At 34.6% G+C, this 22,357-nt stretch overlaps 1 protein-coding gene and 1 long non-coding RNA gene across 2 annotated transcripts in view; one reads left to right on the top strand and one right to left on the bottom strand.

The window, feature by feature from the left end:
• Positions 1-8,178, bottom strand: part of LOC136040347 (uncharacterized) — a 55,679-nt gene extending 47,501 nt beyond the window's left edge. The window contains exon 1 of the long non-coding RNA XR_010620691.1: positions 8,123-8,178. This is a non-coding gene — a long non-coding RNA (uncharacterized LOC136040347). The remainder of the gene's footprint in view (positions 1-8,122) is intronic.
• A 106-nt stretch (positions 8,179-8,284) lies between these two features.
• The window catches only part of LOC136034808 (uncharacterized), a 64,390-nt gene continuing 50,317 nt past the window's right edge, over positions 8,285-22,357 (top strand). Inside the window, exon 1 of the mRNA XM_065716232.1 lies at positions 8,285-8,440. Within this exon, the coding sequence (XP_065572304.1) occupies positions 8,362-8,440 (79 nt within the window). The 5' untranslated portion in view covers positions 8,285-8,361. The remainder of the gene's footprint in view (positions 8,441-22,357) is intronic.

Raw genomic sequence — 22,357 nt, 5'->3', positions numbered from 1 at the left:
GAAAAATTACTCATTGAGGTTTTCATTATAATAATATTTTGTATATAAATTAAAAAAATTATTACGGATTATGGACATTATTTCTCTTCCCTTGCCCGGTATGGGACTTGGACCTGCGTTCACCCCATTTGGAGGCACAGCTTTTTCCACTATACCGGCACAAGGGTATGTTTATTGCCTACAGGTTGTCAAAATGGCTAAATTTATCACAGATGGCTAAGGTTATTAAGTTGAAAATTTCAGGGAATATTGAAGGTGATGCTGTACTAAATCAAAAGACACTAGGTGCATCCAAATTGTCACAATTGGTCCACCTGGGTGTATCTATATTAATCTCAGGAATGGTTATGGTTATTAAGTTAAAACTTTCATGGATAACTAAGGGGGATGTTAAACAAAACTAAAAGACGCAATGTGCATTAAGTTTATGAGCACGACAAGTCAGCAATATCTCAGGGTATGAAGCTCAATCTTTCGAAGAATGTTGAGGGGAATATTAAAATCAATAAATATACAACTATGTGCATCCCGGTTTTCAAAAGGGCGAAGGTGCACTATATCAGGATCAGCTAATGACACTTAGTTGAAACTTCCAGGGGATTTTGAACTAAATCAAAAGATACTGTGTATATCCATCTTTTTAAAACGCTTTGTGCAGTGAAATATCTCAGAAACAGTTAAGGGTATTAAGCTATTTCACAAGATGTTGAGTTTTTTTTTTACAGTTGATCAAAAGACAATTTGTGCATCCCGGTTGTCAAAATGAATTAAGAACAATATCTTAGGAATGGCTAATGGCACTCAGTTAACCTTTCAGGGATCGTTGAAGGGACTGTTGAAATAAACAAAAAAAAAAACACGCTAATTAGAACTAACAAATTAGAATCAAATATTTTAATTCTTAAGCCAAAGTTGAAATCTGGAAAAATATTCATTAAATCAACCAATAACGAACTTCGGAAATCCAAAACAAAAAGAAATTAGTTGAAGAAAAATTCTGAAAAATAAATATATCAAAGAAAAGTAAAGAGCCATAACAAATTTAAGACCAGCAGAAATAAATTCCTATAATAATTAAAAATCAAAACGACCTGAATTTACTGTTAAAAAATTTATGAAACACTGAACCAGCAGAAACTAAGATAAATGATCATATCAAGTATCAAACAGTTCGTGGTAACGAACTGTAGTAAGGAGCGACCCGGCTCAATAGTAAACGAAACTCTAAAAAGCGGAAATTTGATGCTAAAATATACATCAAAAGAATCAGATTTTCATGCTGATTTTAAATATATAAGTTTCATTACATTTAGTCTTTGTCGTCAAAAGTTACGAGCCTGGAAAAATTTGCCTTATTTTAGAAAATAGGAGAAAAAACCCCCTAAAAGTCACAGAATATTAACAGAAATCACACCATCGCATTCGGCGTATCAGAGAACCCTATAGCAAAATTTTCAAGCTCCTATCTATAAAAATGTGGAATTTCGTATTTTTGGCCAGAAAACAAATCACGGGTGCGTGTTTATTTGTTTTTTTTTTGTTTTTTTTTCCCAGGGGTCATTGTATCGACCAAGTGGTCCTAGAATGTCGCAAGTGGGCTCATTCTAACGGAAATAAAAGTTCTAGTGCCCTTTTTAAGTGACCTAAAAAATTGGAGGGCACATACGCCCCTTCCCACGCTCATTTTTTCTCCAAAGTCAACAGATCCAAATTTTGAGATAGCCATTTTGTTCCGCATAGTCAAAAACCATAATAACTATGTCTTTGGGAATGACTTAATCCCCCACAGTCCCTGGGGGAGGGGCTGCAAGTTACAAACTTCGACCAGTGTTTACATATAATAATGGTTATTGGCAAGTGTACAGTCGTTTTCAGGGGATTTTTTTTTTGGTTTTGGGGGTGGGGTTGAGGGGAGGGGGCTATATGGGAGGATCTTTCCTTGGAGAAATATGTCTTGAGGGAACAGAAATTCAATGAAAAGGGCGCAGAATTTTCTAAAATTACTATAAAAAAGACAATGAAAAAACAAACGTGGAAAAGTTTTTACAATTGAAAGTAAAGAGTAGCATTGAAACGTAAAACGAACAGAGATTATTATGCATATGAGGGGTTCTAAAAATACTTTAGCATAAAGAGTGAGGTATTTAGGAGGAGATAAATACCTCGCTCTTTATGCTATAGTATTTTTAGTAATGTCAACTATTTATTCTACGGCCTTTCTGATTCAGGGGTCATTCTTAAAGAATTGGGACAAAACTTACGATTTAGTGTAAAGAACGAGGTATTAACGAGGGTACAAACCCCCACATATACATAATAAAAATTAAAGAATATAAAAGTTTGTTACGTAAAAGTTAATTCTTAAGTTACGTATATTTTTTACTAATAAAACCAAAAAAACGCCTTTTTATGTAACCGAAAAAAATTGCATGGCAACTAGGCCTCCTTCCCCATCCCTCATTTCTCAAAATCGTCTGATCAAAACTAAGAGAAAGCCATTTAGCCAAAAAAGGAATTAATATACAAATTTCATTTTAATAATTTATGTGTGGAGAGCCAAAATCAAACATGCATTAATTCAAAAACGTTCAGAAATTACATAAAAAAACTAGTTTTTTTAACTGAAAGTAAGGAGCGACATTAAAACTTAAAACGAACAGAAATTACTCCGTATATTAAATGGGTTGTCCTCTCCGCAATCCCTCGCTCTTTGCGCTAAAGTTTTTAATTGTTTTAAAAAGTAGAACTGTGGCAAAGAGTCAAACTTTAGCGTAAAGAGTGAGGGATTGCGGAGGGGACAACCCATTTCATATACGGAGTAATTTCTGTTCGTTTTAAGTTTTAATGTCGCTCCTTACTTTCAGTTAAAAAAAACTAGTTTTCTTATGTAATAAAGATAAGAGACGCCGACTTATAGCCTTCAGATAAATAAACAGATATTAAAACTAATGAAAATTAAATTGGGTGTTCAAGTCAAAATTAAAAAGAACAAAAGTTAGTTCAAACAGGGGTTTTGGTATTTTCCCCTCCCCTTCCTTAACAGTAAAATTTCATAATCCTATAGCCTCATTTGCAGATAAAGAAAATAAATTAAACTTTAAATGTTTTTTATATATTTATAACGTTTAAGAACATTAATAGATTAAAGTGAAAAAAAACTTGAAATACATATTTTTCAAGGATTGATAATCAATAAATATCTATATAGGGGAGAGGGGGGCGAAACCACACGGGGGCGAAACCGTCCGTTGGACCTCTCGTCCAAAGTCTTTTAACTAATACATTCAGAAAATCGCTGCTAGATGCCATTCATGTAGCGCACATTAGGCGGAAGTTTTGAATATTTGATGCCAAAGACAACTGAGATAAGAGGTTAAGAAGTTTTTATATACTCTCTGGAAATTTTGACACCTAAAGTCCTCGTCAAACATTGTCCAAGCTATTTTAGCTACAGGTTTGTAAGTTAGAAGGATCATAAGAGGTTTGTTTCCGGTATTTTCCTCGTAATTTTCATCAAGAAATGTCTGGCGGTTTCCAAAAAAAGGTAAATTTTCAAAATGGCGTCAATAAGGGGTGACTCCGGACAGTTTTTTTGGGGGCCACTCCGGACACATTTCGAGGTGTCCGGTTTCACCCATTGCTGATGGAAGTATCTCCGAGTCTGGAATTGGAAGTAGCTAGGGCTAGGAAATTACCAAATATTTCAATTTTATTATAGACTAGGAATAGGAACTTATTAAATTCAACTTTCAAAAAACAAAAACAATATTATGCCCCAATAGAGAGCAGAGCTCGTAAGGCTGGGACAGTATAAATGCATAGAAAAAACACAACATCTCGTCATAAAAAAAAACATACAACATACGAGTTAACAGAGGAGGTCACCCCAGCGCGAGAATCCCACAACAAACTATATATTAAAATCTATTATTCATCAATCCAGACACCCAGGCAAAGAACTATTTTTGAAGTATGTTTTCTCAACAAGTCTTAAATGAGAATTCATCTTTCCGATCAGCCGCGGAAGAATTTTCTTTGAAGAAGTCTACCCTTGTGGATGCCGTGAAACGCTACAAGAGTAAAGTGCAAGATCTTGAGCAGGGTAGCCCAAGTGCAAACAATGATAATGATAGTGTTCGGGAGAGTTCCAAGTTCGTTTTAACTCCCAAATAAGAGAGAGATCTTGCTATATACCTCGAAAACTGCTCAATATTGAAACACGGACTAAATTAAAATGCAACGAGAAAGTTAGCCTAACAATGGGCAACAACTCTGAAGCTCAAATTCCCACCAAGTTGGGAGCTGAATGAAGGAGCAAGATTTGACTAGTTTAAAGTATTTATTAAGCGTAATGCCACTTTGTCCATTAGAAAACCGTAAAATACAAGCCAGGCTTGTGCTGCCGGCTTCAATCCCACTGTAATTGGTGCCTTCTTTCGTAATCTTCAGGGACTGTATAGCAAGTTACAATTTCGTCCTGGTAGGATTTGGAATTGCGACGAAACAGGTGTACCCACAGTTTTTCAGGCTCCAAACGTGATTGCTAAAAAGGGGGCAAAACAGGTGGCACAGACCGTGTCGGCAGAAAGAGGGGAAAATACCACAATGCTGTGCATTGTGTCTGCAACTGGTCAGACTATTCCATCAGTGTTTGTTTTTCCAAGAGTCAAGGCTCCTGAGAGAATGTATCAAGATGGACCACCAGGATGCATTGGCTTAGCCCATCGCAGTGGATGGATGACCTCGGAAAATTTCGTTTGTTCATTGTAGCACTTCCAGAATGAAGTTAAACCTTGCAAAGAGAATCCTGCTTTGCTCTTGTTCGACAATCATGAAAGACATATTTCAATTGAAGTAGTTTCCTTGTGCAAAGATAATGGCATTCATCTTCTGACCTTTCCTCTCCATTGCTCTCATCGCATTCAGCCCCTTGATGTAGGCCTTGTATTTGGGTGTGACTTGTCTCGCTATGCCATAAAATAATAATGTGAAATACCCTTAGAGCTCTTTTGATATTCCAGTTAATTCTGCTACTTTTATATTATCTGAATGCACTGTTTGAATCGTTAACTAATAGATGTCCGAAAATGCCCCTCATGTGTCCGAAGTCGCCCCACGGTAGGGGCGACTTCGGACACTTTAAGACGTCATATGTTTTTGGGTCTCACTGAGAAACGACTTGATGGAAGTCATTGAAAAAAAATCCTAAGAAAGATGAATATTTAAGCTTTCTGTTCATGTAAAAACAAAGTTTGTATCTTTAGAAGAACATCTTATAGGGGTCAAAAACTCACAAACGTACGGTTTCGCCCCCCTCTCCCCTATATAAAAATAAGTTGTCTGTCTGTCTGTGGATGGATCAGGTGACGTCACCTGAAAAAACTGGATCAGGTGACGTCAAAACTGAAAAAACTAAAAAAAGGCAAAAACTACAAAAAAAACTAAAAACTAATAAAAAAAATAAAAAAGCTAAAAAACTAAAAAAACTAAAAAAAGGCAAAAACTACAAAAAAAAACTAAAAACTAATAAAAAAGCTAAAAAACTAAAAAAACTAAAAAAAGGCAAAAACTACAAAAAAAACTAAAAACTAATAAAAAAATAAAAAAGCTAAAAAACTAAAAAAACTAAAAAAACTAAAAAAAGGTAAAAAACTAAAAAAACTAAAAACTAAAAAAAACTAAAAAAAAAGGAAAAAACTGAAAAATAAGCTAAAATAAAGGTAAAAACCAATAAAAAACTAAAAAAAAACTGAAAAAACTAAAAAAAGGCAAAAACTACAAAAAAAAACTAAAAACTAATAAAAAAAGTAAAAAAGCTAAAAAACTAAAAAAACTGAAAAAACTAAAAAAAGGTAAAAAACTAAAAAAAATAAAAAATAAAAAAAAACTAAAAAAAAGGAAAAAACTGAAAAATAAGCTAAAATAAAGGTAAAAACCAATAAAAAACTAAAAAGAAAAAAAGGAAAAAACTAAAAAAAATTTTCATCTAAAAAACTAAAAAAAACTAAAAAAGGTAAAAACTAAAAGAACTAAAAAAGAAAAAAATAAATGACGAAACTCAAAGAGAAAGCGACCAGGACAAAAGGAATGTTCGATTAGCAATCAACAAAGCACCGGGACACAGGGAGTATAAATGACGACCAGGACATAAGTAAAAAAAAAAAACTATCTATATATATAAAAATAAGTTGTCTGTGGATCTGTGGATCGTGGATCAGGTGACGTCACCTGAAAAAACTGGATCAGGTGACGTCAAAACTGAAAAAACTAAAAAAAGGCAAAAACTACAAAAAAAACTAAAAACTAATAAAAAAAATAAAAAAGCTAAAAAACTAAAAAAACTAAAAAAAGGCAAAAACTACATAAAAACTAAAAACTAATAAAAAAGCTAAAAAACTAAAAAAACTAAAAAAAAGGCAAAAACTACAAAAAAAACTAAAAACTAATAAAAAAATAAAAAAGCTAAAAAACTAAAAAAACTAAAAAAACTAAAAACAGGTAAAAAACTAAAAAAACTAAAAACTAAAAAAAACTAAAAAAAAGGAAAAAACTGAAAAATAAGCTAAAATAAAGGTAAAAACCAATAAAAAACTAAAAAAAAAACTGAAAAAACTAAAAAAAGGCAAAAACTACAAAAAAACTAAAAACTAATAAAAAAAGTAAAAAAGCTAAAAAACTAAAAAAACTAAAAAAACTAAAAAAACTAAAAAAAGGTAAAAAACTAAAAAAAATAAAAAATAAAAAAAACTAAAAAAAAAGGAAAAAACTGAAAAATAAGCTAACATAAAGGTAAAAACCAATAAAAAACTAAAAAGAAAAAAAGGAAAAAACTAAAAAAAATTTTCATCTAAAAAACTAAAAAAAACTAAAAAAGGTAAAAACTATGGGACAGCAAAGAATGTTGTATATTCGCAAGTTTTACGTAGTTAAAACCATATATATATATATATATATATATATATATATATATATATATATATATATATATATATATACATATATATATATATATATATATCTATATTCACAGGTGGGACATAGGGACACAACTACAATGGCGCGTAACTATTATGGCGCGTAACGACTTACGCGCGCGGGGGGGCTTGGGGGGGGCGCGAAGCGCCCCCCCCAACTAGGTCTTGGGGTGGCGCGAAGCGCCACCCCAACAGCTAGTTAAATATATAATTTATTTTCGTTAGTTCTGTCTAGACATCTCGGTTACTAAAGACTTTTTTTCCGTCAGTATTTTGAAAAGTATAGCACTCTGTTTAAAATACAAATAGTTTTCAGTAAAACTCAAATGAAACAATTCACCTCAGGACTCTTACGGTTAGGGGAGGGGGAGGGGAGAAACCAAATTCATGCTTGAAGTAATTGTTGCTCATTTTAATTTTACTTGAATATTTAATTAGAATTTTTCTTGTTTTAAGGTATATCTATCTATCTGTATTAAATACTATATTTATACTTGATATGATCATTTGTTTTAATTTCTGTTAGTTTTGGGTTTTGCTTATTCTTAAATACTAATTCCTTTTGTTTTGAGTTTGAATCATTATAGAACTTTATTTCTGCTGGTCTTAAGTTTAACATGGCTCTTTATTCCTCTTTCAAGAACTTGTTTTTATTTATTTTTTTCAATTAGTACCACATAAATAATGTGGAATAGAAATCAAATAAGGCTGGCCTAGAGATTGTTTTTCTGCCTTTTTTTTCTTTTTTAGCTAGAATCAAAGCCAAATTTGAATTTTTTCAAAAGTTAGGAGTGTCTTTGATGGACAAAAGGGATGAACATGTTAATTTTAATAGTCCTTCGAACTTCTCAATTGAGATAAGAACGGAAATAGGATCTGCTTTTGAAGCTTTTATCCTAGTAGCACAAAAATTTAAATGAAAAAAAAATTATGATTTAAACTATTCACTCGAGCATATTTTATTCTATTTGGATTGAGCACTGTTAAATTTTATCACAAAGCTGTTGCGCCTCTTATGTTTTATCTAGTAACCACTAGACACCCACCAAGTTTATTCAGCCAAATTTAACTAATTAAATGACATGAAATCCGACTAATAACAATGTTCCATTGATTAGGCTTTCAGGTGAATTTCCTTGTATAACTACCTTCATTTTTATTTATAGACTTGCGAATGATTTTAATAACCACGTTCCAATAATTTATGAGACACTAAACAAATCGTTGAAGTGTATGAAAAAACGAGACATTTTTCCTCAAGATCAGTGTCGCATTGGCTACTTGTGGTTTTCCAAAGCATGCTCACCAATGCCCTCAAAAACTTGCGTATTTTGGTTCCAGAGATATACGTTGTTTTATTTCAGTCTGGTCTTGGGAATGAGAGGCAATGTTAGATAGTTTTCAAAATTATCTGGGAATAAAAAACGTCAATATGATTGTTGTAGAAGAAACTGAACCTGTTGGAGGTACGTACGATAAATCAGTCTAGTAGCCTAGCTTGCAAACACATATTCTGAGATGATTATGAGTTTAATTTACGGATTATTCGTCTATGCGATCCTCGAACCCTTTCTGCTTTAGGTATTTTGTATTCAGGATGTATAGAAAGCTTAGTTTCAGGCTGAAAAATATAAGAGAACGTTCATTTTCAAAGCAGTTCTCACTGTGTGTCCAGGTTGAAGTTGATTTCATTCTCACTATTATCAAGATTAGGTTCATTCGCTCCTATTCTCTAAAGACATTGCATACGAAGGTAATTTTGATTGCCATGTCCAGGCTCAATGCAGTGAATCATCTTTTAATTAAGAAATTCTTCAGCACCTAATTGATTGATGAAAACTAGTTTTGAGATCTTATTTCATTCTACTCTAAGCGTTGCGTAGTTAATCACGTAGTTCTACTGATACAAAATCGAGCTGAACTCCACTGTTAGCAAAAAAAGTTGTAATTTCTAAAAGTCTTTAAAAGACTTTTAAAATGTTACTTTAAGTAATATCTTTAAAAGTGTAAACCTAAGGTTGCCCTGTAGAAATACGAAAAGTCAATTGGCAGTACTAAGGATAACTAGAGTCAATAATTAGCCAAATTTGTCATCAATGCTTGGGCAAAATTCAGAATACAGGGATTTTGTATATCTCGAGGAATATAAATAAAACTAATAGGAATGAATCCATGGCTTCAATGCTTCCTTGGGAAGATATTTTGAAGTACCTACTTCCACCTCTTCTCCTTCTAAAGGGAACTGACCTTACATGATCACTTTTATACTCTTTAGTTACTTTTATAATCTTCGTGTAATAAAATTGAAGCCCTAAAAAAATAGAGCCGCTGCTCAAATGAGGCACAATAAAAGCGTTTTGAGCCTGGTACCTTTGTTCAATCTTGACTTACAAGAATTTAAAAAGTTTGAACATAAAATATCACTAATTTACGGAACAGGACAAGATTTGGCTTAAAATCCTGTTTAAATATTAGAAATTACATTTTTAGAACAAAAGCCAATTAAAAAGAGATTACAAATTTTAAACTAAGAAAATTTTTTGGTCAAAATTTTATAATTATTGACGTGTCACACATCCAATCTTCTAAGCACTTTAAATGAGGAAGTGGTAGAGATAGTAGCTTCATACCACCCTTTTGGGTTAAATCTAAGACCCTGAAATCATTCCTGACAATTTCACTCGCATTTATCAGCTACTTTCTAAAATAGCAAAAAGTCTCTCAACTTGATCTTTTTGAATCAGTAAACCAAGGTAAAATACTTTTAATCCTAATCTACCCACTCACCCCCTGCATCAGCCGCTGACCTGTTGGCTATAGGAGTATATCTGACTGAGACTAAGCTAATTATCTCCGAATGTAGACAGAGAAACCGATTTTACTCATTTCAAGAACTTGATTTTATCGGGATTAAATAAAAAAACAAGTTTTTGTAACTGAAAGTAAGGAGCGACATTCTTTACATACTGAAGTAAGAAGCAACAATGCATGTTTTGACTTTGGCTCTCTGCACATGAATAATGCAGATTAATTTATTTTTTTGGATAAATGGCTTTCTCATAATTTTGATCGGACGATGTTGAGGAAAAAAGGAGCGGGGAAGTAGGCCTTGTTACCTTCCAATTTTTTGGTTACTTAAAAAGGTAACTCGAACTTTTAATTTTACGAACGTTTTTACTAGTAAAAATGCACGTAACTCACGAACTAACTTACGTAAGGAACGTCTAAATTTGTACGTTTTTATTACGTATATGAGGCGGTTTGCCCCCTCGTCAATACCTCGCTCTTTACACTGAAGCTTAAATTTTGTCCCAATTCGTTAAGAATGACCCCTGAATCACAAAGGCTGTAAAATAAATAGTTGAAATCAATAAAATTACTTTAGCGTAAAGAGTGAAGTATTAAGATAAGGTGAACCCCATCATGTGCGTAATGATTTCTGTTCGTTTCAGATTTTAATGTTGTTCCTTACTTTTAGTTTTAGAAACTTTTTCATATTTATTTTTTTATTGTTCTTTAAAAATATGCTAAAAAAATTCATGGAAATTCTCTTGCCCCATGACAAATTCCTCCATGGAAAGTTCCTCCTTTATAACCCCCTCCCCTCAACCCATCCCCTACAACCAAAAATCCCCCTGAAAGCGTCTGTACACTTCCCAATAACCATTGCTATGAGTAAACACTGGTCAAAGTTCGTAACTTGCAACCCCTCCCACGGGGACTCTTGGAGAGTAAATTGTCCCCAAAGACAATGTTTTTAGGTTTTTAGACTATGTTGAATAAAATGGCTATCTCAGAATTTTGATCCGGTGACTTTTGGAAAAAATGAGCATGGGAGGGGGCTTAGGTGCCGTCCAATTTTTTTGACCACTTAAAAAGGGCACTAGAACTTTTACTTTCCGTTAGATTGAGTCCTCACACGACATTCTAGAATTACTGGGTCGATACGATAAGCCCTGGGATCACTCGATCGTCTTCCGCAGCATCAACAATTCAGAATCATACTTGACCTCTGTCATCATTGTACCTTCCTATATTCTAATATTGGTTGGCAAAAACAAAATACCCTAGCCCTTGGTTATTCCACTTGTAATATCTTCACTCTACCCATCATGCTTACTAACAATACTACCCATGTAAGTGAAGCTATTGCTTGATCAATCTACTCGTTTACCAATATCACTTCTCAGCTTTATTTATTCCTAGTCTAAGTAGATTAGTCTTACCATTTGTTTTCAAACTTATTTTTGTATCTTAAACTTTCAAAACCCCGAAAAAATCATTCAATTTGCCAAAATTTTTACCTAGGACATATTTTTTTCAAATCGTCAGAATGTTCTATGTCTACGAAAGTTTTCTGTTTCCATTTGATTCCAAGCTCTCTCATGCGCTTTGCAGTGTTTTTCTGAAGAAAAATCCATCAGGAAGATCCATACAAGTAAGGATTGAACAGAACCTTATCTAACTCCTGAGTAGTATCCCTGTAACAGGTCCAGGAAATATGTCATTTTCAAAACCGGTCTGTCTAGCAACAAGATTCGGTTATGAACCTTCCCTAGCAGCCTAATTGCCTATGCTACAAGTGATACATAATTTGCATATTCACAGGAAAACCTAATTTGCATACTTACATGAGTCCCTAGTAACCAACCGTAATTACGAGATCCAATATAAAGCTGGATTTTAGATGTGCTTTTTATTATTAAGAAAGTAAAGTTCAGACAGAGAACAGTTTGAATATGTCTTTTTCAACAAGTTTTTATTTGATATGACATAGTAGCAAAAATGAGAGGTTTGTTTACGCTATTGGAAGTTGATAGTCGAGTTGGCAGCAATGATACAAATACAAGAGTGCCAAACTTAGCAGTAGAAATCACAAGGAGGTGTCAACTAAGCCTTGAATGGGATGAGATGTTAGGGCAATACGTGATATCATTGAGCAAATTCAAATTGGAGGAACAGTTATGTTTAGCAGCAAAACTTAACAAAATGCATATACTTAGACTTGTATCTGATTTAAAGGCAATATTGAAATATATTGAGAAGAATAGCTTGGACTAGTATGAGAAAAATGAGTGATGTATGTGTTAATTTAATTATGAAATAAAAAAGTTTCTATATCGAAAGAGTTTTTTTCCTTGTTAGATATTTTTGTGTAGGTTACCTCTGCTCTTTCTAGCGATATCCCAAAGTAGAAAGGATTTTTGGGTTTGTTAGTTAATCTGTAATCGGCTGTGAGAGTGTTACGATTAAAAAAGGATGGATTTACGAAACATTAAATAATGCGGAATCTTTTGATTTTGGGGAAAAATCTGAATCTAAATGATCAATTTCAAAAGTTATAAGAACAAAAGAAAATGTTCTCTCAAAAAAGGCTTAATGATATTATGAAAGGTGAATCTCCAACTTTGAATTATTGTAAGATGCTTATGGGTCGTGGCCCAGGCATATTTATTCAATTTATTGACATACTAATTGAAACAAAACAAAATATTATTGCGGATTTTCTTATAAACACTACTTAGAAATACAATGAGGGTTTAACACTCTTTCCAAATGATTTTTCAGACTGTGTTTTTTCATGAAACAACAAATAAGTTGACAATTAGAAAATCCTGTCCAATTAGGTTTAATTGATTTGAAGTGTGATGTCACTCAATTACTCCTCCTCTTTCTCTAGAACTAGAAAAAAACATTCCCTTTGTCGATCGTAAGTTAGTTTCGTTTTGGCAGTAAGAGAGTAAACAATGAAAAAAATTTGTTGCATACATGTACACTATGCATGTATACATTAGGTAGCCGGTCATCCTGAAAGAATTATACAAATACTAGCTGTTGGGGTGGCGCTTCGCGCCACCCCAACACCTAGTTGGTGGGGGCGCTTCGTGCCCCCAAGCCTCCCCGCGCGCGTTAGTCGTTACGTGCCATATTAGTTACGTGCCATTGTAGTCGTGTCCCTATGTCCCACCTGTGAATATATATATATATATATATATATATATATATATATATATATGTTTTTAACTTCGTAAAACTTGCGAATATACAACATTCTTCGCTGTCCCATTGTCTGTGCATATAAATAGATTGTCAGGTTTACCGACTCTTGAACATGCAACATATAACTGTCCATGGGAAAACAATCCGTATTCAGATCTATACCTCATGATTCTAATGATTGCCCTTGAGCTTTGTTGATGGTGATTGCTAATCGACCATTCCCTGTGTCACCGTCGTCATTTATATATCTCCATGTGCCCCCCGGCGTCCCCGTTGTAGTTGTGTCCCTGTGTCCCGGTCGTAATTTATATTCCCTGTGTCCCGGTCGTCATTTGTGTCCCGGTGTCCCAGTCTGTAATTTCTCTTTGAGTGTCCCGGTCGTCATTTATATTCCTTGTGTCCCGGTGTCCCGGTCGTCATTTATGTCCCGGTGTCCCGGTCTGTATATACATTCGTTTTAGAATTGGTCTTTTTTTAGTTTTTAGTTTTTTACCTCTTTTCATGATTCTAATGATTGTCCTTGAGCTTTGTTGATGGTGATTGCTAATCGAACATTCCCTGTGTCCCTGTCGTCATTTATATATCCCCCTGTGCCCTTCATTTATATTTCCTGTGTCCCGGTCGTCATTTGTGTCCCGGTGCTTCGTTGATGGTGATTGCTAATCGAACATTCCTTGTGTCCCGGTCGCTTTCTCTTTGAGTGTCCCGGTCGTCATTTATATTCCCTATGTCCCAGTGTCCCGGTCGTCATTTGTGTCCCTATGTCCCGGTCTGTAATTTCGTCAGTCGACAAACATGACGTCAGTCGACACATAAACATGACGTCACTCGACACACACACACACAGACAACTTATTTTTATAGATATAGATTGACGAGTATAATGAAAAGTTTAGATTATGCAATCCATGTAAATTTCATAGACTATATGCAGTACAAATTAAATACGTAATTCCTGTATCAAACAGATTCACGACTTTCACACTAGATAATTCTTATGCTCCAATTGTTGCCAAGATAAATGTGATCATTGGGAGAATACCAATCCTGGTATGGTTGGAAAGAACCCTAAATGAGACTTTAATTTATATTTGAGATACTGGTATTGTCGAGGTTTTAAATTTTTTTGGGACGAAGAATCAGGTCTAAGCATCAACTGCGAGAATAACAAGAGAATCTAGTTTCTACATCTTCGCTTTGAAGACAATGACTAATATTACACAAAGACTACGATGACTACTATACGGTTATAATCATGCTGATATTTTTTTCTGTTAGAAAATGTGACTCTCCAAACGCATGTATGTGATATTGCTTAAAATAAACAAATTGAAACCTGTAAATTTTACAGTATGAGTGAAAAAAACATCATTGACTGCACAAAGAGATACAATAAGAGTGAAGTTGCGATGAAGAGTAAAACATGTCACCCTGACTTTATATCAGGATCAATGCATAGAGAGTCCAGATGATCTATAACCATTAGTTGTTCTCAGTGGCTACCGGCTACCTATACGCAGAAGAAGAAATCGAAAGAAGAGAAAAAAACATTTTTATGTATTTACGCTTTTACTTAATAAACAAATTTACCAAATTTGTTAGAACATTTTAGTCGGAGGGCACTGAAATCAATATTTTACAGGTATGAAAGTGTTCTATCCACTAGGAAGTCATTCAGGCGAGGGTTGTCCAAATAGTTGTAAATCTCAAAATAGAGTCTGCATTGTCATCTCATACAGAGTCTGATAGGATTTATCTAGCGATAAATTGAGAGTGGGATTCAATTTACTTTACAAACAAGAGAGGGAAGTCCAAATATTTTAAATATGTAAGGGGAACTTGTCCACGATTCTATAGCACTAGTAGTTTTACAAATCCCAGTGCCAACTTTGAAGGAATTTCACCATTGATAAATGAAGAGTCGGCGAAGGTGCTTAAAATCGTGGCAATATAACGCTGATTGGTGATTGTATGAGAAACAAGCAGTTTGACATTATTTTCACTAGCTCTACGTTTTTCTACTGCCAAAGCAACAGACTTCATAGCCTGTTACTTTTGCACATGGAGTACTGCCAAGGTGAGAGAGACTGTTACATCGGACTCTGTGATAAATACCCTTAGCAAAATGAAATTGGATTTGGCAAGCGTTAACTTTATATCCACTTTAATATAAGGTGGTAGCCATTGGGTTATATTAAATATCAAATGCTTTATTTTCCCAATTAAATATAATTCACTAGTTTTAACCTCTCTAATTATATTTGTAGAGTCAGTTTCTGTCTTGTATTCTTATCCATTAGCCAAAATACTCCATTCCTTATATGACTTTGGTGTCATCAATATGAACGTTTTGTAGCTCGTATAATATGAGAGATTGTAGCTAGTGCTAGGCAATGTTCCATTTATCTAGACACTGATATGTCTAAATGAACTATGAAATGCACAGTTTTCATAGGATACACCATCAGTAGGACTTGGCTTTTCATTGTCAGATTTGTTGACTGCCGCATATAAATAAAACAATGTAGAATACCAACCCATGAAAAAATCTTCACTTGAAGAAATTTGATAATAGGTGTTTTCAGAGAGTGGTTGTTTTGGTGTAGAATTATTCATAGTAACCTTGTTTTATATTCACACCAATATGCTCCTCATTGAAAAGAATTAAAGACAAAGTTATTGATGGATGGGATTAGCACTCTAAGGAGAAGAAATTCTTTTTTGAAATAACAATTTTCTTCCTTGGTTTCCTCTTCTTTGACAAGAGTGATGTATTTCGTTTCTAACCTGAGTAGAGACTGATGATCGATGCAGTATTTATCTACCTTTTAAAACCTTTTTCACCTTATCAAGATTTCAATCGCTCGCCAAAGGATAGTGCCCTAAACCTAAGATTTTCCGAAAGACTTTTTTTTATCGTTGTAAGATCTCTAATCGCGTAGTGTAGAAGATTCAAAATACGTGGTAGCCAATACAATATATTTCTTAGCTATGGGTATTGCAGAGCGAATCAACTTAGGAAACTAACTGCCAAGACCATAGCTCACACTGATGAATAACCCATAGCTAAGTGTCGACCATAGCTTTACACTGGTGAATAGCCTTTGTGATATTCCATTTCATGACCCGTTTGTCTTGGACCAAGAGTAGCGAGAGAGCAATCAATAGACAAACGACTGCATTTTTCCAATTAACTATCACTTTATTGAATGGGTCAAAAATGACATTTCATCACAGCCAAACCTTTTGCTATTGCTAAGTATCACCTAATTCACTTCTTAATGTTAACTGCCAGAGATCCAAATAAGAAGTGTTTATAGGGGTATATTGAAGATGCTTTATATTGTATTGATGAATATAGTATTGACTGGATTTTCGTTCAAAAACTCGTAGGTGGGGAACGTTGCCATAGCAAACATTCAATCTTTCAACAAATGAAGCGTAAAGAAATATACAACTGTCCGAGAAGAAACTAGGTTGATAGTTCGTGAAAATGACACCATCAAATGACAACTGGAAAATGAAAATGACACTGGTGCTTCCAGTACTTTTACCATTGATTATATTTTGTTTAAAAGCAAGCTCTTGTACCAACGTAGGTCTGGGGTCACCACTTGTATTACCTTAGGCATAAGAGGTTACCGAATATCCCAATGTAGGCATTATGAAACCTCTTTTATCAACGTGGGTTTTGGAGGGACTACTTGTACGTAGGTATGAAGGTAACCACATGTATAAACATAGGTATGATGGTGACTGCTTGTATCAGTCTAGACAAGGGAGGGACCACATTATGATGGTCTTTATTTACCAAATCATTCAAAGTCAAAACATTATATGCACCTATGATATAGTAATATTCAATGTCAGTATTTGGTGAACTTTACATTTTGGTAAACCGTTTTATTTGAATTGGAATGTTAATTTTATTGTTGTATCTATAAGAGTGAAGGAGGAGGGTGACTAATCCTCATCCCACTTTCTTGGCATTAGACTTTCAAGGCCATTTTAATGGAAAACCATTTAAATTTAAAAAAGCCGTAATAAATTCTTAAAGCAGCAGAATTAAATGTAAATGAATAAGAAGGATTTCCAAATATGGAAAGAACACCAAAGAGAATTCAAACAAACTTACTGCTTGTGTTTCCAGCTGTTTGGGACTACCCTCTCTAATTCCTCATCAGAATCATATTCTATATTCACCATTAAAAGAGTATTCACTGATCGTGGTATGTCCACGCCACCAGTGGCTCTATATCTCTGTGCTGCTGGTGCTGGTGTTTTTTTTCTGTGGTAGAAGTTTTCCTTAATAAAGATATGAGAATCAAATTAAATAAAATGTGTTGTATATCCCACAGTCTGGCAATTCAGTAGCTAAACACCAAATAATTCATACAATTGAGGAGACATACCCGGTTTAATGCATGTCAAAAAGTTTTAATCGGCTGAATTTTATTGTTATAGGTATACACAATGTCTTTTAAGACATTAAAAAAGGTGAAAACATTTATTACTTCAAAATAAAATTCTACCCCCCAAAAAACAGGTGGGTAGGGAGGGAAGGGCAAAAAGGGGGGCACTCATGGGCTCTGTCATGGACCCTGTTATAACATTACTAAGGGGCACAGTCATGGGAGTTCTTGAAACTGATGTACGGACGGGTCGGTTCAAAGAGACTTAGAAGTATCTTAAAAAAGCTTTCAATCAAGGTTTTAAAAATGCTTTAAAATCATGCTGGTCAACTTCAAAAATTGTTTCATTTTGATAGACAATTGCAAAATAACAGCGTTCTCTTACCAAAGGGCATTTACTTCTTGTTATGAGGTCTGTAGATCTCTTAGACTGTGAATATCACTTGTTGCAATGTAGTCTTTCACTAACTAAAAGGAGTTTATCAATATGGCTATGATGGCCCATTCTCCCCCAGTAAACATGAAATAGAAATTCAGAAGTACTCATATTTGAAGTAGAAGGCTTATCTTGACTTCGTTTATTCATTATTATTTAAGCGCTGGTTTAACACTGTTGATAATCTCCTGTTCTCAAGGGCTGTTTATTCAAAAATAACGTGTAATTCGATATTACGCTCTCTTAAGTACGCTCTCTTAAGTAGTATGAGCGGTTATATAAATTATCTATCCCTTGTAGCCATAGGAAATCTGGTTGCTGAAGAAGCTTCGTGACCATATCTGGTTGCTAGGTACATCGGTTATGCAAATGATGTATTTCTGGAATATATTACAAGATATACTTCTCTCCTGATTCAATGTGGAACCGGCTGCTATGCTAACCTAATTTCCTACCTCAACCACAAAATATAGTTCTCATACAAAGCAATAAAAATGTTAATAATTTTATTTTTTGCCTGCTCTTACAAAACAAGAGAAAAGCGGAGTAGTACAAATGAAGAAAATGGAAAACAAGAACACTCAGCATCAAAGAACAAAATTAAGTAATAACTTCTTCATTCGCAGTCAAAGATCAGATGTAGAGGCTAAAACTGGAACAATTTTTCCAACAGCTTTTCTCTGCACATGTTTCGATAGACGGCAAAACGACAATTGGGTCAACTTTATTTTCAAATCTTAGAACGAGTGTGCTTCTCTCGTAGAGCGGCTAACGAAGTAATATATTAAGGCATTTGCAGTAAATAAATCGAAGTTTTAGTCTGTCAGCTTGCGTTAACCAGTCCTATAGTGGAGATACATAAAGCAGGTCAGGCAGAATAACCGCTGCATAAAGCTTTGCAAGAATCTTCCTGTTTAAGCTAAATTTCAGAGAGACAAGCTTCCCATAACTTGAACGAATATTCTTTGCAATATACTCTGTTATTAGTAAACGAGAACTTCTGACATCATGACCGTACGTTATTCCCTGTACTACATGGTATTTCCAGGGAAAATTTTCATTTGTTCAACCGTCACACATGCAGGGGCCACTGCTTTGCTACTTGCTTGCCGAGGACCAAAATTCCACAAAATACGTCTTTAGTGCATTGAACCTTTGACCGATACTTTTGTAACCAGTTATCAGATAGTCAATATTTTCTTGTGGAGAAGTTAGGTTGCAACTTAACATCAGCAGTTCGTCAGCATACGAAAGCAGGATGAGGTAGCATAGGTTGATGCTGAAACCTCCAGCAACGCTTGTGTTATTCCAGATGCCAAGGTATTAAACAGGATGGGTCTTAATACAAATCCTTGACGAAGACCTCGTCAAGTCAAATCAGTCTGCTCAGATGATCCCTTTTCAGTCTAACTTTCACAAACCTTCCTGAGTACCAGAAAAATAAAAGCGCTACATCATAAGCATTCTCGCCCTAATCGAGTAATTTCAGGAACACCTGAAACTGCACAACTAAATCGAATGTATTTGGGATGTCAACGCTGCCCATAAACAGGGAAGATCCCATTCTATGGGTCTCGTCAATAGCTCTGATTAAAAACCCATGTACAAACCCGCAACTCAGGTTTCATTGGAATCCGAAGTGACTATAATCGAATCAACCTAGAAATTTTTGGAAGGAGAAGTAGCTAGAAGACTTTACTCAGAATATTTGAAACTGTAATTGGTCTATATCCTGTGCACTGATTTTGATTTTTCCTTTTTTTAGGGAAATCATTTTAATGTATTTATCTGGTATACCATACAAGAGTAGGACCTTTGCTTTAGCTCTTCCATGAGTCGGATCAAGCGCTTGTTCATAATCTATAAGCCCAAGGATAAATGGTGTCTGATGACTCCTAGACTTCTCAACTATTACACTAAAAGTGAAAATTTGGAAAACGTATCCCCTCAACTTCCTAAAACCTCTCTATTCTTCTCTTAAAACTTTATCTACAGAATCTCTAAGTCTTAAAAGTATCATAATACTAAGTAATTTGGTTTCTAAATAAACCATTAAAGTATCCAATGCCTAAAAGATCAAAAGGGGGATCAACTGAACGGAAATCAAAAGTTCTAGTGCCCTTTTTAAATGACCAAAAAGAATGGATGTCAACTAGATCTCGTCACATACCCGGTTTTCCTCAAATTGATCAGATAAAATATTAAGGTGGCAATTGCATTATACATAATTGAAAGGTCCAACAACTATGACTCTGGGGATGACATGACTCCTGTCCTCCAAAGCCTTTGAGGAAAGAGCTATAAGCTATGAAATTTGAGCATTATTTACATATATTATTTGTTAGTGGGATAAATACAGACTTCTCCCACGTGGCCCTCCCCTGGGGACTGTGAGGGAGTACGTCGTCCCAAATGACATCGTTATTAGGTTTTTTGAATATGCTGAAAAAATTGTTATCTCAAAATTTTGATCCGCTGACTTTGGGGAAAAAATGAGTGTGAGCCTATGTGCCCTCTAATTTTTTTGGTCACTTAAAAAGGGCACTATAACTTTTAATTTCAGTTAGAATGAGCCCTCTCGCGACATTCTAGGACTACTGAGTTGACACGATCACCCCTGGAAAAAAGAAAAAGATGGAAAAGGAAAAGGAAAAAAGACTCGGACCCGTGATCGGTCTTCTGGCAAAAATAAGAAATTCCGCATTTTCGTAAATAGGAGCTTGAAATTTCTACAGAACGGTTAGCTGATACGCTGAATGCGATGGTGTGATTCTCGTTTATGTTTGATTTTATGACTTTTAGGGGGTGTTTCACCCTATTTTCCAAAATAAGGCATTTTTTCTCTGGTTCGTACCTTTGATGGGTAAGACTAAATTTGACGAAACTTATGTATTTAAAATCACCATAAAAATACAATTCTGTTGATATATCTATTAGTTTCAAAATTCCCATTTTTAGAGCTTTGTTTACTATTGAGCCGGGTCTCTCCATACTACAGTTCGTTATCACGAACTGTTTGATTCTTATTTTAGTTTAACGGCCCTTGTGTTTTGGCAGTTGTTTAAAAAAATCTTCTTATTAATTCAGAATTAGCTCCAAGGGAAAGAAGATGGGAGGGCGGAGGTAGAAATTGATGTATAATCCTCAGGGCAGTGTCCAGGACTTTATTAGGACTTGTGGGGGGCTTCGGGACAGGCACGGTCGCCTGAATCAGAATCTAAGTCTAAAGGAGAGGAGCTAGATTTACAAGCAAATCCTGTTGAAGGCAGTCGTAACGACTGAGAAAGTGACTGAATATTTCGCTCTCATGATCCAGTGCTTAGTTAATCGAAGTCATCAAAGTGTTACAAACCTCTTTGTGATTTTATTCGGTACTTTTATAAACACATGAAAAATAAAATGTATATAATATAACGAATGTGGCTGAATACGGTCATTTATATATGTAAGCCTGCCAGGGTTATATTTCATAGGTTTAAATGTAGAAAAACATGACTAATAAGATTTACTCCCAAATTATGGTGAAATTGATTTTTTTTTTTTTAAATTGATATCCGAAAACCAAAGAGATGAACTAGACAGTTAGTTAGATTAATCAACTCTAGATGGAGGGGCATTATCTGTTTTAAGCTTAGGAAAATGAGAATCATTAAACAATTTGATGAAAAGCTGTAATTGATGCTTCAAAAGAAATGCTCAGCTGATCTTGCAGCTACAGGGCAACTGCTAAAATACTAATTTTATCCTGTGTTTCCGAGCAAGTATCTTATTTTGCCAATTTTACCTTATTTTACCAAATTTACCGATTTTACTTACCGTATTTTACGGTAATTCTACAACACTACTAGGTAAATTTGAAGTTGACAGAACTCCATATTCCAAATAAGAAAGCTGTAGTTAAAGTAAAGAAGGTCTTCAAAATGTAAACCCTGTTCACGAAAAAAAAAAAAATGCTGCGTGTCGTCTACTGGGAGTACATAAAAAAAATTGTCTGTCCGAGTATCTTTAAGTGGCTTTTTTCTTTTTTGGCTTTTTTGGTCTCGTACTAGCAACTATAGTGCATAATACCATTTCACGCATGCGATCAAGAAATTGTCCACCAGGCGTACATTGGGAGGTTTTGCGTTTGAAGCCTTCGCCCATCCCAATAAAATTCCTTGTGAGACTTATGATGCCCCGTTTTGCCTTTTCCATCTCTGCGTCGGTAGACCTACAAACATAATATTTTATGCTACACATCAACTATTTTCACAATAGAGGCACCACTATTTCACCTTTGCCGTTATCACCAACAATAAAGGCGTAGATCAGATATATTCGTGAACATTAAGAGGAATTAGATATCCATTTCTCTCTCCCCCCTTTCCTAGAACTTGTTCTATGTTTATCTAAAAATTCAATCAGAGTTAGGATATTTTGGCATTAAAATGTACTTTTTGAGGCACGTATCCCTCTGCCTACATATTGATCCACCGCCCCTTCTTCAAAATAGCTGATACTTATTTGCACATCATTGAGTGAAATTTTATGAAATA

The sequence above is a fragment of the Artemia franciscana genome, chromosome 2 (genome assembly GCF_032884065.1).
Source record: "Artemia franciscana chromosome 2, ASM3288406v1, whole genome shotgun sequence".
Lineage (NCBI taxonomy): Eukaryota > Metazoa > Arthropoda > Branchiopoda > Anostraca > Artemiidae > Artemia > Artemia franciscana.
The sequence above is the reverse complement of the archived record's forward strand: the minus strand, read 5'-3'. Positions and strand labels throughout refer to the sequence as shown.